The 16081-nt window shown below is 33.3% G+C and overlaps 3 protein-coding genes across 4 annotated transcripts; 2 read left to right on the top strand and 1 right to left on the bottom strand.

Annotated features, from left to right (window-relative positions):
• Positions 1 to 2526: 2526 nt before the first annotated feature.
• Positions 2527 to 10382, top strand: LOC116340440 (armadillo segment polarity protein-like). 2 transcript variants are annotated; one of them, XR_004201090.1, is made up of 9 exons: positions 2527 to 2710; positions 4952 to 5019; positions 5902 to 6451; positions 6518 to 7607; positions 7711 to 7911; positions 7991 to 8257; positions 8335 to 8428; positions 8626 to 8985; positions 9274 to 9388. XR_004201090.1 is itself a non-coding variant. In XM_031766928.1 (8 exons), the coding sequence occupies exons 2-8, from the start codon at positions 4989 to 4991 to the stop codon at positions 9468 to 9470; spliced, it is 2430 nt and encodes an 809-aa protein (XP_031622788.1). In that variant the 5' UTR covers positions 2527 to 2710; positions 4952 to 4988; the 3' UTR covers positions 9471 to 10382. The 2 variants fall into 2 exon arrangements, 1 of the variants encoding a protein (XP_031622788.1); XM_031766928.1 differs by lacking the exon at positions 8626 to 8985 and having other exon boundaries at positions 9274 to 10382.
• A 1361-nt stretch (positions 10383 to 11743) lies between these two features.
• On the bottom strand, positions 11744 to 14978 carry LOC116340438 (LIM domain-containing protein jub). Its single transcript, XM_031766926.1, has 8 exons — positions 13791 to 14978; positions 13415 to 13722; positions 12972 to 13326; positions 12597 to 12910; positions 12476 to 12538; positions 12229 to 12394; positions 12122 to 12153; positions 11744 to 12037 (listed from the first exon to the last, which is right to left on the bottom strand). The coding sequence occupies exons 1-8, from the start codon at positions 14425 to 14427 to the stop codon at positions 11834 to 11836; spliced, it is 2079 nt and encodes a 692-aa protein (XP_031622786.1). The 5' UTR covers positions 14428 to 14978; the 3' UTR covers positions 11744 to 11833.
• Positions 14979 to 15228: 250 nt separating this feature from the next.
• LOC116340447 (ADP-ribosylation factor-like protein 2-binding protein) lies at positions 15229 to 16066 on the top strand. The gene is made up of 3 exons (XM_031766936.1): positions 15229 to 15545; positions 15613 to 15791; positions 15873 to 16066. Exons 1-3 carry the CDS (start codon positions 15408 to 15410, stop codon positions 16030 to 16032), a joined length of 477 nt encoding a protein of 158 aa, XP_031622796.1. The 5' UTR covers positions 15229 to 15407; the 3' UTR covers positions 16033 to 16066.
• Positions 16067 to 16081: the final 15 nt, after the last annotated feature.

Genomic DNA, 16081 nt, shown 5'->3' with positions numbered 1-16081 from the left:
TTATTTTCCCGTTGGTTTCATAATTTGCACAATTTTAACAATTAGAAAATACACATATCAATATTCATGCCAAATACTCATATTTAACAAATATTTGATCAAGCCGTGTGCCGTACTACCAACACAGTTCACATTCATATATAACCATGAAAATGAGAGAGATATATTGATTCGCTCAAAATGTTCTATAAGACAAAGTGCGTTCCCATTAACACCAAAATGCACAAAAATATTGTTGTTGACTGTATTGCGCTGCAATCAACAATCATCTGTGGCGGTCTTTTCATCAAGAACACGTCAAAAATCTTTTATTCTCTTTAGATTCTCCCCTAGAGTGAAATGTCATGTTAAATTCAAATCAATTTCGTCTGAAGGTATACATGTAATAGCAGAGTAATTGCTAATTTAGAAAACAGAATACATTGAGCGTTTCGCATAAGATTCGCATGATATGTGTTGCGACATTTGCTTCCTTCTAATGGAGGTTAAATGGAGCCAAATAGACGACTGCAATTTACACGATTGCTTCTACGTTGGTTCTCTTTCAAAAACAAACTCAATGCGTTTCTATATCTTTGCTCACTGAGCTCAGGGATAAATGATAAAATTGGATCGAAGCGTTAAATTCTTTTTTGCATGTCCAATGTTGATATCCAACAAAACAATCACCAGAATATATTGAATGCTTTCGCAACCGTACGCGTTATTATTTGGATTTTGAATGTACGCTGGTACATGATACCAATAATAAACGGGTGTCTAGTTTTTTCGAAGTCATACGGTGGTGAGCAAAAATTTATTTCGCCATAAAAACTAAACAACTTGTGTTTTAATTTCATTTTTATAGATAGTATTGAATGGAAAATAAACATTTATCGCTTTTTTCATATCTATATTCATAGGATTTTAAGTTGCAGTTTAATGGAGCATTGGATTTAGTCCAAGTACATGCAAAAAGGAAATCATATCATCCTCTTTATGGGCTACAACCCTGTTTGGATCATTCAATATTTGAATATAAAAAATATCTATTTTTATTGCATTTATATTCTTTTATTCTTCGATTTCCTGCAAATATTTTTGGAAATATCTTGGAATCTTTTCTTTGAAAACCGAACAAAAGAAATGAGGATAAATAAAGAACGTTCACACATAATAAAAACAGCGAATAAGCTAAATGAAATCCTAGAAAAGTATACATTTGCCTCTCAGTAACAGAAAAAACATTTTTTTCCACTATTTTTAATTATATCATGATACTTATTTTGTAAGCCACTTTCATTAAGACCCAATCAAAAAATCTCCTTACATTTCTGTATGACAATGCAACGCTCTAATGAATTTACGGATACCGCACTGTAAAACCAAAGTATTCTAAGAATCTCGAGGCTACCACTCTTTTTGGAATTTCACTGAAGTCTTCTACCTTCTATGTTGTTAACATACTAGTATGTATTAAATGCGTCCATAAACTTTTCCCATAACAAAGTTTCAGAGAATACACAGTCGTTCACGAAAACATGCGGTATTCTACTTATTGGTTTTTGTTCTTGATTACTTAATCTTTCACATTCGCTTATAAAATCGAAGAAAATTTATTGCTTTAAAAATCATTCAATATTCACATCATGGAGTTAAAATGATGAAACTTCGATCCAATTTGAAAGATTCTTGAAAAGAAAATTGAATTCAATAAATGATTTATTTTTATTAATTTTTCTTAAGAAAAAGAATATGCATTAAATAGAACTGTGTGATAATTATAACATTACATTGATTGGTACCTCATATATACATGGTTTTAAAAACGCAAGTATAATGACACATATAGCAGTCAGATTTTAATTGAACAGTTGCATTTCTAAAGCATTTATTATATACACACTGTTTTCCAAGGAAATGCAATTAAACAATAAAGTTGCATAGTTTGATCTATGATCTCATGATTTGATCTATTTGCATAAATTCTAAATTATATTAAAACGAGTTTCGTCGTCGTTGAAATGTAATAACAAAATTTAAATGTTGATTAAAGTTATAAGTATTTTCAGTTTTTCTTCTCTAAAAGAAAATTTTGAAAACAAATCATTTCAATTGTTCATTTCAAAACATGTAAATGTCCAGTTTTTAAAAGACTGCGTTCTCAGTTAGATAATTTGAATTTTAAATCAGTAATTTTCAATGAGAACCGCTCTTAACTTCATTCTACCACTTTTATTTCAATGAAAAAATCGATTACAACATTTTATTAACTTTAGTTGCATCAAAAAAGTTTAAAAAATCATAGTAATTCATAAAAAAACAACGAAATAAAAGGCAACTTCACACAAACGTTTGAACGCACTCTCAAAACTAGATTCTCTCGCCTATATGACGCACAAAGACATACGCAACATCCGCATCATCAATGACATGAACTCACAGTTATTGGCACTACTACTAACACATGCGGCTACATCAAATACGAATATTGGAGGAACAGAGAAAAGAGAGAAGAACAGCTCTCGCTGCGACTCGTATTAAAAATAACACTTTGTGTGTTAGTACGATACGAGCAGTGCAACGTTGTGAATGTGCTGAGAGTATACAATGTACACAATCGAATAAACAGAAAGAGAAACAAACAGCTTAAAAAATTACAAACATTTTTTTCTCTGTAAATTCATATTGAATATCGAACGAAGCGATTTGATTGAATTGGAAAGCAGCGGTAAGAGTTTATTTGATAGAAATTAAAATGTTTCGTGAATAATACGTGTTGTATGATTGTGAATTGTGTTGTGAAAACTGAAAAAAAAAACATTGAATGAGGGTGTGTGTAGACACTAGTGCTCAATGTATATAAGACATGATTGAACCTGTGCTCTGAAAGAAATGCACGGAACAAAAAACATGGCCGATTCATTTCGGTTTTGTTCGGAGTTATTGAGCGCCTGATATAGTCATTTTGATTAAATTCGAATGTGAAAAGCAATAAATTTCGAGTGCTCCACATTTTTGTGTTCATTTCGACAAAATTCTTACTCAAGTTTTACGTATGACTAATTGCACATCAATGAAATGTACAAACAAAAAGAAAGAGGCATAGCAATATGAAGAGAAAACTATGCATACATAAATCAATGTATAGAGAGATGCATTGGAAGAAGAACGGCCACGCGAAAGAGATGAAAGAAAATTAAAAACAAACATGTATAGAATAAACTAGTCGATGTTTTGCTTTTGAGTTTTTCTCTCTTCTACTTTAAATTCGAATGCGCGACATGTTTGTAAAACACACAAAAATAATATCCAGCCGTGATTTGTATCTGTATATAGTTTTTGATTATGTATTCGAAGACCCTTACTTTTCAATTGAAATATTTTCATCTTCAAGAACGAACCGTGAATTTACAATTGCCATACTTATTTTTAGTGAATGTGTGTAATGCATGATATTTAAAAGAAGAAAAAAAATGACTTAAGATATGCTATGACTCATGTTTAATAGATATTTGCTGCAATTTTATGACTTACAACAATACCGTATCGAATTCGCCAGTGAGCTCAACACTATGCCATAATTTATTTTTGGCTTAGAAGGAATTCATCAAATTCCATTCAGTGCGTTTTAAAATGGATTCTTTTCCATTTTTGAAAACATTCTTTTTGGTCCATTAAATTGAAAAGACGAATTCTTATTGTTGTTGTTTATGTCTTTTCTTCACATCTGTACTCTCTCTCTCTCTCTCTCTCTCTCTCTATCTCTTTCTTTCTCTCTGTTCGTAAATTCTACTACCTGAAACAATGTCTTTGTATCGGCTGTGAAGTCTGCATGCAGCATTCTATAGAACCTATTCCGAAACAGGTTTTAACATAAGAAACACTCAAAAAGAGAAATTAAAAAAAGAGAAACATAACCGAAAAATACGTGGTGAATGAGCGTATCACAAGCAACGCTTGTTATTTCCTGTGCAATAATCAAAAAACAAACAATAATATATAGCATTCGAGTCCCATAAAGAAACCATTTTAATTGGGAAAGCCATTTTTTTTTTCTTTCGAGTCTTGTACATTTTTGTCTCGCCGGTTTTTGCTTCAAGTATGAAAAATATTGAACCGAGCATTGTGATTTTTTTATTTGTTTGATGTTGATGATAATTTTCGCACACCCTCGGTTATTATGATACTTAGCAAGCATGACTTTGGGGTGATTGAGTAATGCGTGCACATGACTGACACTCAAAAGATTCCATTTATATGATTAGTTTGGTGCACATTTTTAATTTAGTAAGAGTGTTTTTGACTTTTTGACTTCTCTCATAATCCATCGACGGAGAGATTCGTTCTTCGATCATATAATATGGAATTCAATAGACCCTCAAAATTCTAATGAATATGCTTACCACAACAAATGACTTGATTTGGAGCATATGTGTTCTACCATATTATTATTCATTTTCACATACTACTTACCACTTCAAAAGTAATGATTATCGGAATATATTCGGTGTATAGAATATACGTTACGAATGTTCTTGTGTAGGTGCATTTTGTTCAGTTCTAGCAATTTATTGTTGACCGAACTGAATCGAACGAAAGAAAAATAACAAAAACGAAGCCACCTATCTCTCACACACTATAAAATTCTTCAATCTTATCTCTTTGCTTTTGTTTCTTTCCTTTTTGAACAAATTTCGCTTCATATTAAAAAAAGTGAACTGTATAGATGTCTAGTGTAATTTATTTGCTTCAGAAGAAACAGACACATTTTCTATAAAAAGTCAATATTACATGTTATTGTTTTCTTTATAATAATTATTGGAACCAAAAAGCTTTTATTTGCGTCGAAAATAATAATTAGAAATCAATAACAATCCTGAGTCAATATCATTTTTTTATGAAATAAAATTGACCTTCTCAACAAAGTATATTTGTAATAAATCAATAGTTTTACCATTTTTTCTTCCAGATAAAACTCTTCTCGCATTTTAAAAGAAATCGTCACCATGAGTTATAATCCCGTACAAAACCGAGGCAGTAAGTATTTTCCATTTCGTAATTTCTGTTTAAATGTAATCCAATAACATTTCCCAGTTGAATCTGAAGAGTTGAAGTGCAAGCGATTCGATTTTTATTTGACATTCCTTTTATTGATTTTACAGTGAATGCTTTCAATAAATTTAATGCGCCGTAAATATTTAAAGTAAAAAAATTTCCACTGAAAATCGAAAAAGAATAACAACGCAAATACTGTGTATTCCAAATTTCTTGATTTTCCAAAGCTTTATTGAGCAAGAATATTGTTGTGATAGTAGTGAATATTTGAAGCAATAGATGAAAAATGAAACATAAAGCACAGCAAAAACCACCACAATCAACAGCGCACATACACAACGCACAGCAGCACAAAAGAGAATGCGAATAGCCGAGGGTGAAACATATTCCATTTCAACCGATGGCACAACTCACATAACGATTCAACAACGCCAACAACTTTTTCTTTGATCTTTTTTTTTCAATCTCAAATGTGGGGGTTGGGTATATAATTTTCATGATAGATTGTCGTATAAGCTGCTGCTGCTGCTGCTGCTGCTGCTGCCGCTGTAGTTATTATTCCTTCTTCAATGGATTAAAAAATTGTACAATATATACAGAAAATTAAATGGTAGTGCTCAAACATGCGAATACAATCGTCTGTGTGTTTGAGTATATGAAAATAAACGAAGAATTCCAGAAAAAAGTGGAAATATGTTAATGCATGAAAATTGAATGAAGTGAAATTCCTTTTTGAACGCTTCATCTCTTTAGCTCTTTTTTTTTATTCATATGAACGGTCGAAACGCATTTTTGTAATGAAAAAAGTCTCTGTTTGTATTGATTTTTTTTTTCAATTCAACTCTTTTTCAATTGTTTCTACAGTGCCTCATCAGCAATATAACAATCCACATCCACAAGAAATGATGTCTGCAAAAGAGCAGACAATGATGTGGCAACAGAATTCGTATCTTTGCGATTCCGGTATCCAATCTGGTGCTGTAACTCAGGTGCCATCGTTGAGTGGACACGAAGAAGATGACGGAATGGAAAATGATCCATTGATGTTCGATATGGACCAGGGCGGCTATACTCAGAATTTCACACAAGAACAAGTCGATGATATGAACGCTCAATTAAGCCAAACACGTTCGCAGCGCGTTCGTGCTGCAATGTTCCCAGAAACTCTTGAGGAAGGCATTAATATTCCGTCGACACAATTTGATACACAGCAACCGACTGCCGTACAACGTCTATCCGAACCATCACAAATGCTTAAACATGCAGTTGTCAATTTGATCAACTATCAAGATGACGCCGATTTGGCCACGCACGCTATACCTGAATTGATTAAGCTACTGAACGATGAGGATAACTATATCGTTTCCCATGCCGCCATGATGGTGCATCAATTATCGCGCAAAGAAGCATCCAGGTCTGCAAATCCATATTCTTTAAATTCATTCGATTGTCGATTGTAATCATATTGTTTCTTTTTCAGACATGCAATTATGCAAAGTAATGCAATGATCCAAGCTCTCGTTCAGGCCATTTCGACCTCGAACGATTTGGAGACGACCAAAGGTGCGGTCGGTACTTTGCATAATTTATCGCACCATCGTCAAGGTTTACTTGCCATATTCAAAAGCGGCGGAATTCCGGCATTGGTAAAACTTTTATCATCTCCAATTGAATCAGTGCTATTCTATGCAATTACCACATTGCATAATTTGCTCCTTCATCAAGATGGATCAAAGACAGCTGTTCGCTTGGCTGGAGGCCTACAAAAAATGGTTCAATTGTTGCAGCGCAACAATGTCAAATTTTTAGCAATCGTCACCGATTGTCTTCAAATTCTTGCCTACGGCAATCAAGAGAGTAAATTGATTATTTTGGCATCCGGCGGACCCAATGAATTGGTTCGCATTATGCGCTCCAATGACTATGAGAAACTTTTGTGGACTACTTCACGTGTATTGAAGGTCCTTTCAGTTTGTTCAAGTAACAAACCCGCCATTGTCGGAGCTGGTGGTATGCAAGCATTGGCCATGCATTTAACCAATCCATCACAACGGTTGGTACAAAATTGCCTGTGGACATTGCGTAATTTATCCGATGCAGCCACTAAAACCGATGGACTCGATATGCTCTTGTCAAGTTTGGTTCATGTTCTCGGCTCACAAGATGCCAACTTTGTGACATGTGCCGCTGGAATCCTATCAAATTTGACATGCAACAATCAACGCAATAAACAGATTGTGTGCCAAGTGAATGGTGTCGAAGCACTGGTCAATACGATCATTAATGCTGGCGATCGTGAGGAGATCACTGAACCGGCTGTTTGTGCATTACGCCATTTGACTTCACGTCACGAATTGGCCGAAATGGCACAGAACGCCGTTCGCTTGATTAATTACGGTATACGTGTTGTCGTCAAACTGTTGAGTCCTCCATCTCGCTGGCCATTGATTAAAGCCGTTATCGGATTAATGCGGAATTTGGCCTTGTGCCATGAAAATCATGCGCCACTCCGCGAACAAAATGCCATACACTGTTTAATTCACTTGTTGAATAAGGCACAACAGGACATCGTAAGTATTTTCAATGTAATATTTGGGTTTTCAGCAAAGAAATTGGGAGAATGTGTGTATTTATGTGTCAAACGTCTTGATAAATTTTCATTGTTTAACTTAGCAACGCTCGTCAATGGCTAGCAATGGATCTCAACAGCCAGGTGCATATGCTGATGGTGTTCGTATGGAAGAGATCGTTGAGGGCACAGTTGGTGCATTACATATCCTTGCAAGAGATCCACACAACAGAGTATTGATTCGTCAACAAGATGCTACTCCAATATTTGTTTCTTTGCTTTCGAGTGACATTGAAAATATTCAGGTAAGAATTCAATGAAATTTGGCACCTTATATTTCGAATATTTATAATTGACACGAACATTTATTCTGATTCTAAACAGCGTGTTGCTGCTGGTGTTCTGTGTGAACTATCAAACGATAAAGAGAGTGCTGACATGATCGAAGCTGCTGGAGCAACTTCACCACTCACCGACTTATTGCATTCACGTAATGAAGGTGTTGCCACCTATGCAGCGGCTATCCTATTCCGAATGAGTGAAGATAAATCGACCGAATATCGAAAACGTCTATCCGTTGAATTGACCAATTCATTGTTGCGAGACGATACCGCTTGGACAAATGACATTGGTCTCGGGCCAGATCTACAGGTTTGTTCATTCAATTCACTGCATGTTTTATTGCAAAGTCCGATAAAAATTTAACAATATTTTCATATTCGATTTAGGACATGCTTGGGGCCGATCAAGCATATGAGGGATTATATGGACAAGGTCCGCCCAGTGTTCACAGCTCACACGGTGGACGAATGTTCCAACAAGGTATATAAGTTTTTTGATGATGAGTTCAATGAAAAATAACAAATGCCATAAACATCACATTATCAAATAACAAAAATATAATAATTTGACTAATCAAATATACTTTTTATGCCTGACTGAAGAAAACTAATCGCAAAAAACTCACCGTTTTCTATATCTTTCTCTATTTTTCACACACATACCTCTTTCCCTTATAGCTAAGCCAGCCTAAATTAATAAGTTCGGCAAAACACTTAACAATTTAGATTTCAAGAAAATAATAACATAAAATATTTAATTCGATTTTGATTTAAATGTTCAGTTAAGGTTGGAAACGATGAAATTTTTATATTTAAGTTTTAAATACACACAAAAATCAGAAACAAAAGCAAAAACTAATGAAAGTGTCTAGTCGTAATGTTTAAAGTTGATTCATAGTTTAAAATTATCTCGCGAAAGCGCGCGCCAATTTAATTTTTAATCGTCACATAATATAACCCAACAACGAATGATTGCAACAAGTTATTACTCAAAATACGGATTTTATCAAAAGTGTCACATTAACTAACCCAGCATAGGTGAATGAAAAACTTTGTTATTCAAGTGTTCTGTTGCTTCAATTACATGATTTTTTTACTTTTTATTTGACGGTTTTTTCATTGAATTTTAATCATTTATTTTCCTTCAGTTTGCATGGGTTTTTAATTTTTCATTGCAATTTATGTTTACAGTTTTCCTGCTTTTTTTGTTTTTATTACATAGTTTGGTTTTATTTATTCAGTTAATACGTTTTATTTTATTTTTGTTTGAAATATTTTTGCTTCGATTTTAATTTTATTTTTCACGCACATTTTCTTCGTTTATAGCATATGAAACATTGCCAATACCAATTGACTCGTTCCAAGGGCTAGAGTTATGTAGTCCATCATTGGTTGGACCAACTTCACCATATGAGATGGACATGGACGTCGGAGAAATTGGTGCGGGTGAACTATTGGACTCAATGCCGTCTCCACCGGCGGGCGATAATCAAACAGCCGCCTGGTACGACACAGATTTGTAATTTGTGACCAACAATTTCAATTGTGAATTTGCTGACAATATTATGGCAACATAATCACAACGCAGCTAAAGTATTCCTTTCATTTTTTTTTTTTGACGAAATATCAAGGAAAATTGTCGTAATCAATTTATTTTTTTCCTTCTTCTTTGATACGATTCCATATTCTCAAAATTTCCTAAATGATTTTCGATAGCATTACAATATTAGCATAGTGAACTAATAATAATCAATGATGAACAGAATAAACGATTGTCACATGAAATCATTAAATTAGGTTTATGAATCGAACAAACAGGGTGAAAGTGTGTCTTTATGAAGTTTTCGTTCTAACTTCCTTCAAATTGTTTTTGGACTAAAAGGATTCACAAACGTTATTGACAAAAATTCAACTGAACAATTTATTGATGAAAGTTCTTTTTTTTCACTAGACTTAAACAGCAATCAAACAATTTATCGATTGTTTTAAATTGTAAGATCAATATAAAAATATATTACACAAGTACAAACACGACATGTTAACCTATTGGACCGAAAAATATTGTTATTTTAACGTTTTCTTTTTGTTTGGCTCACCTTTCTTTTATATTCAATGTTCATTTATATCCATATCATTTTGTTCGATTTCGTAACGACTTTATTTTATATGATGAAAATTGTCTTCAATTAACGCGGATTAAGTTTTATTCATTTGAAAATTTTATATTTTTTTTTATATTTTTTGAGTTCTTTTTTTCTCAAATAGATTGTAGCTTTGTAAGCATATGATTTTCATATCCAATGCATAAACGTTTACATTTTCATTTTATCATTTTCACATACACATACACAAAATCTTAAATCAAAATATTTACGAATAGAGATTTATTGAACGAATTTAAGCTGTCATTCTTATTCGCAGCGTCAGTGAAATATTGAATTTGGCTTGCAAATTTTGCCGCTCATATTTCATATTATTATAAATGTTTGATAAACAATATTCAATTAGTAATAAAAGTTTATTTGTAAAACATTTAAAGAAATTTAATAAATAAATCATATAACAGTACATCATGAGTTTTATTTATACGATGCATACATTGTTCGACCAGAATATTTTTATTCGACAGTTGTAAATCAGATTTTATCTTTTGATTCCAAAGATGGATTAAATCAGGTTCACAGGTGCAAAATAATCTGAAGAGGACACATATCTTTAAGAAACGCTTATTTGACATCCAATCGCTCTTCAGCCTTCAAGTTGAGGGCTCCAACATATAATGGCAGTGTATTGTACGCGCTTCCCTAGTTGATTCAGAAATTAAGTCGAATACTTGGGTATTTGGTTGAAATAAAAAACTCAAAATCGATTTCATGCCCATTTATTTTGATTAAAAGTATGTTTTATATAAATAATACAAACTAACTCTATTTTATATAAAATTACATCAGTTTCGTTGCATCTAGTCGGAAGCATTTATCTTCTCAGGCGAATCAAAAGAAATTTACACAGTCACTTTGCTTGAATTAAATACTTTTAGAACAAAAATCTTTCAAAACTAAATATAAAAATGGAATTTTATACAATAACAAATATTGGTGAATTGAAACGAAATAATTCATCCAGTTTTGTAAATATTCATTCAAAAAAAATGTTCTCCTCAAGTGCGAGTAGATTGGACTTTGCGATTAAGCTGTTAAGTCTTGGATCATTTTATCGAATATTAAACATTGACTCGTGGTTTATATACTCATATCAAAAGATTGCAACGCGTAAGGTATTATTTATAAAGTTTGTTTAGCTATTAAATTTAATCACGGATACTCTTTATCAAAATGGAATGCGTATTCGTTTAATTTTAATTATTATTATTATTCTTAAGACTTTTGCGCAACTTGCTACCGTAAGCTGTTTTTTTTTAATTCAAAGCGAATGCAAACATAAATTCGTATTGGCAGTGAATCAATCATAATCATAGCTTCTGAGCAGGGGTCCGAAGGGTTGGATTACCGATTACCCCCACTGTAGAACAGATTTGGGAATTACCCTCTTAGAAATTTAATTTTTTTGAGAAAAATATTCTTTCGATTTGCTAAGGTTTTTGCGAAAAATGTGAAGACCTTTTTTTTGCTCTTCACTTTCTAAAACGGCAAATGCTCTGTGAGACCCCCCAACCGCCCTCCCCCCCTCTAGGAATGAACTATTTAAAAATGCAATTTTGAATTTTTGCGAGACCAAATCGAAAAAGTTACTGTAAATGTTAGAAAATTTTGAATTTACACCCCCCCCCCTCCCCTTGGATCGCCAACTCCAGAAGCTATGATCATAATAAAATAATGATTATGCTCTCGAAGTGAAATGGTTAATGTTTATAAAGTGATTCATGTTAGCCCATGTATTGGTAGGTTGCACAAACCGGTTCGTTTTGTATTGGATTCATTGAAATGCGTTGCAAATGGCAGGTTCGGCACATTAGACGTCCTTCGAATGGATAACACTTTGATTCAGGCTCGTCAGTTAACTGCATGCCACAGTCTTCACATGCATAGCAGTCCACGTGAAAATCTTTATCCATTGAAACAACACGCACCTAATAACACGAACAATAATAATTTATGCATTTGAAGCATTGATCTCGTTCACATAAAAATTAACAGAATAAATAAATACGTACCGTTTCCTCGGTGCCTTCAACTGGTGTTATTCCTATAAATAAGACAATCATCATTATGTTAATGAGTCGAATCAAATCAGATCAGAAATGTTGTTTGTTTTTTGTACCTTTTCCACAGCTGGCACATTTTGGTGCAAACATACTATGATAATCGTTTACACAATAGATTTTGTTATCCACATCAACGGTAAATGGTACACCATCCAAACATTCATTACATACACAACATCTAAAGCAGCCCGGGTGATATGATTTTCCCATCGCTTGTAAAATCTGTTTTATTTTGAAAATAAATAAAAATGTAGATTTTTATTTCGAGTCAGGTTTTTATTCTAACCCAATCATTTCACTTACCATTTCCATAATCAAGTGTCCACAAATGGCGCATTTTTCCGCCGTTTGTTGAAATCCAGAGTACTGAAAATGCAGTTATATTTTTGAGTTCAAAAACAATCGTAATAATTTCATAACTTACCATATAGTCTTCTTCACAGTAAACGCGACCATGAACATTATAAAAGGCTTTTCCTCTCAGTGCACGGCCACATGAGCAGCAAATAAAACAATTTGTATGATATAGGTTTCCCATTGCTTGACACGCTTGGCCAGCACCTGTAACCTTTTCCCCGCACGTATGGCAAATACCAAAATATTCACCTTGCTCTTCATTTCGTTCCATTTCCTCTTCCAATTGCCTAGTAAGTTCTTCGATTTTTCGTTCTGCCTCTGTTTTACCGGGCCGCGAAGTGACACTATACGGCAATAATGGCTTTGCTGCATGCCCTTTTTCTGCTCAATAAGTATATGTTTCAATTACAAAAATTCGTAATTCAAATAATTTTATGCTTACGTTTATTAGAATTACTGCTTAGTTGTGATGGCGTTGGAGAAATCGATTTGGTTATTTCGGAATCAGATGGGTTTATTTGTGATCTGTTGCTGGCATTCAATTGTTCTTGTTGTAAGGTTTGTAAATTTTTGCTCGTCAATTGCATGGCAGTGGAACTATTGGCGGTTGGCATGTTGCTTGTCGGAGAAGCTCTGTGACCTGTTGAAATCGCATTTAACGATGCCATTTTCGAAACGGATTGTGGTGCCGAACGCGTCATGCAAACGTAATCAGAACCATTAAGATCTTCAATATAATTTGGATTCATGGATACGTTCATTACGCCAGGGAAAGCTTGAAGTGGCTCTAGATTTTGCTGTGAATAACAAAGTGAGTTGAAATGTTTTGGTTTTTTTTTCATAACATAAAAAGATATCATTGTCATTTTCATCAATATATTTTACCAATTTTGATAAATACGAAGGATGTTTCTGGTGTTCATACGAGCTTGAAATAGATTGATTTACTATATTGGCACGAGGATTTGAATATTGTAACTTAACAGCTGCGACAGTGTCAATGTTTCCATATGATTTTATTGGTGATGCAACTTGCGTTGATGGTGACTGTGGCAGTCGATAGCTTGGCGGCAGTATTGATTGTGGTTGAACATATGTTCCAGATGTGTCGCCAGTTATTTGTGCATAAACCGACTGTTTTGGTTTGGCGGGAAGGGGCGGAGGTGGAAGAGCAGACGTTGCACGCGGTGCATCTACAATTTAAAAAGATAAGTAATTGTTATAAGAAAAAAAAATGATAATTCAATTAACAAAAACGTACTGGAACTGGAAACATTGCCCAAATTTTCATAAATATGTGAAGGATCATGGTCATCAGGCTGTGGCGTATGCGTGAAGCGATTTAATGAGCCACCATTTGATGGAACTTTATTTCCAATGATTTCGTAAGTTCCACATCCGATGCTTGGTTTGCTCATACCTGATACACTTGATACATAATGACTGTAAGCTGGCGGAGGGGGTGGCAAAGGTTGCTGTGTTATTTGTACTGGAATCGCTGGATTGTAATAGTCAATATTCTCATAAACAGATTGTTGAGATATTGACTGTGTTGGACTTGCACTATTGCGATAGGCTGTTGTTGTTGATGCTTTTGCTATATTGACTTGATGTTTAGGTGATAGTGTTTTGGGCCCTGTAAATTTCGATGCCGTGATAAATTTATTTTGATCATACAGTTTATATTCATCATCATTTGAGGCTTGCATTCGACTTGTATTGGCTACCGATGATTTATTACTTAATGCGGGATCATTTTCAGCGGCTCCATTCAATGAAATCGTACGCCGATGTGATACTGGCAACGAACTATTTGCGGAATCATCATTCAACCGCAAATTTTGTAATCTTAGCAAATAATTGGGATCGGAGAGTGATTGCGAATGATGGGAGGACATTATGGATGTATTTATTCACGAAATATATTCAATTCGTTGTAATTTAAACAAATTTGAATCGTTTGATAGATTGTATTAGGTTGTTCCAGAAAATAAAATGAATATTATCCAGTTCTTTTGACTAAAATAATTAAAACAGATTGCTCAAAGGCATTATAAATAATTGCACATTTATCGATTCGAAACTTTTTTTCAACAAAAAATTTAACACAAAACTTCGTATAAAGTATTGAATGTTTATAATAATAGACAAACACACAAATCGATTTATCACAGATTCGGAATGTTCATTAGGATATAGCATAGGACACCACGAAGAATCGCAAAGACGTACTTTTTCTTAAATTTTTATTTTTTTTTTTTATTTAAATTCAACACCAACTTTAAACATTTTAACTATTCAATTATTGTTATTATTGTCGACTAATTGTATTGTAAGAAAAATGTTCAATTCAATCGACGATTCAAAAAATTGTTTGTGATTTGCTGTGATTGTGACTCAGTATCATGACAATCGGTGGTCAGCATTCTTTTCTCTATTGGCATCTTATAATTTTCTTGTGTTGTTGGTATACTCTTCTTCTTCTTCTTTTTCTTGTTCGCTGTTGTTCGCTGCACGACAGAACTTCACTGAAAAGAGACAAACAGCTTTGTACAATAGTTCTGACATTTGTACTTCTATGCTTAACCATACTATCGTAATGGTGCGTTCACGCTTATCAATTCGAATTTTTCGTTTAATTTTATTTTTTTAATCATTATATTCATGGTCTCTTCTTTTATTTATGCATCATTAACGATTGAAATAGATTTCTAATTGGTTTTTTAATTATTTATAATATATTTAATCTGTTTTCAATATAAAATTTAAATATATGTGTTGCTAATGGTAACGATCTTATAAACAATTAAAAAGCGCATTTTTAGTTGGGCTTTAAACTTGACTACAACTTGTGTCGCTCATTTTTCTTAAAGAATTTATGAGATTTGACTGTGTGGATATGGAAATTGAATTGGATGAAGATCTGTTGCACGCAGAGGATTGTAATGCACCGTCGAGTAATGTCGAGACTATCATTGGATACATTGAGGATATTGTGATCAGCGACAGTTTTCAAGTAAATGAACACCTTAACCTTGAATCTAATATGCACTTATTCAATTTTTATTTTACTTTGAATTAAGGAACTTCAAACCGAATTTTTGGAAAGGAACTGCATGATCTTCACGAATGAAGAAGAAAATAAAATTATTTATACGGATATATTCAATAATTACACGAAAATAATAGAGGATTTTATTTTGGAAAATTTGCAAAAACTCGCACCCAACATCGACATGAATTCATTTTTGTCTGAACTAAGGTGAGCATTGCTTACTAAGCAAATACTTTGAAATGGTTATTTGATAATTACTTTAATGATGTTTTTATTTTAATTTTCCAGAACAACGGCGACTCAGTTTGACGGGGAAATTTACGAGTTTTTATTTTCATTAAGTGATTTTCAAACATTCAAGACATTGATTCTTGACTTCAAGGAATTCAAATTGAATCAGAGCAATTTTTCAGCACTTGATGACTGTTTTAAGATTACTAAACTATAAACATATTTCTTTACCGCTTGCATTGTCTTTCTCAAATTTCGACAAGTAA

The sequence above is a fragment of the Contarinia nasturtii genome, unplaced genomic scaffold (assembly GCF_009176525.2).
Source record: "Contarinia nasturtii isolate CC-2019 unplaced genomic scaffold, AAFC_CNas_1.1 Cnas_scaffold_688, whole genome shotgun sequence".
NCBI lineage: Eukaryota > Metazoa > Arthropoda > Insecta > Diptera > Cecidomyiidae > Contarinia > Contarinia nasturtii.
The sequence above is the reverse complement of the archived record's forward strand: the minus strand, read 5'-3'. Positions and strand labels throughout refer to the sequence as shown.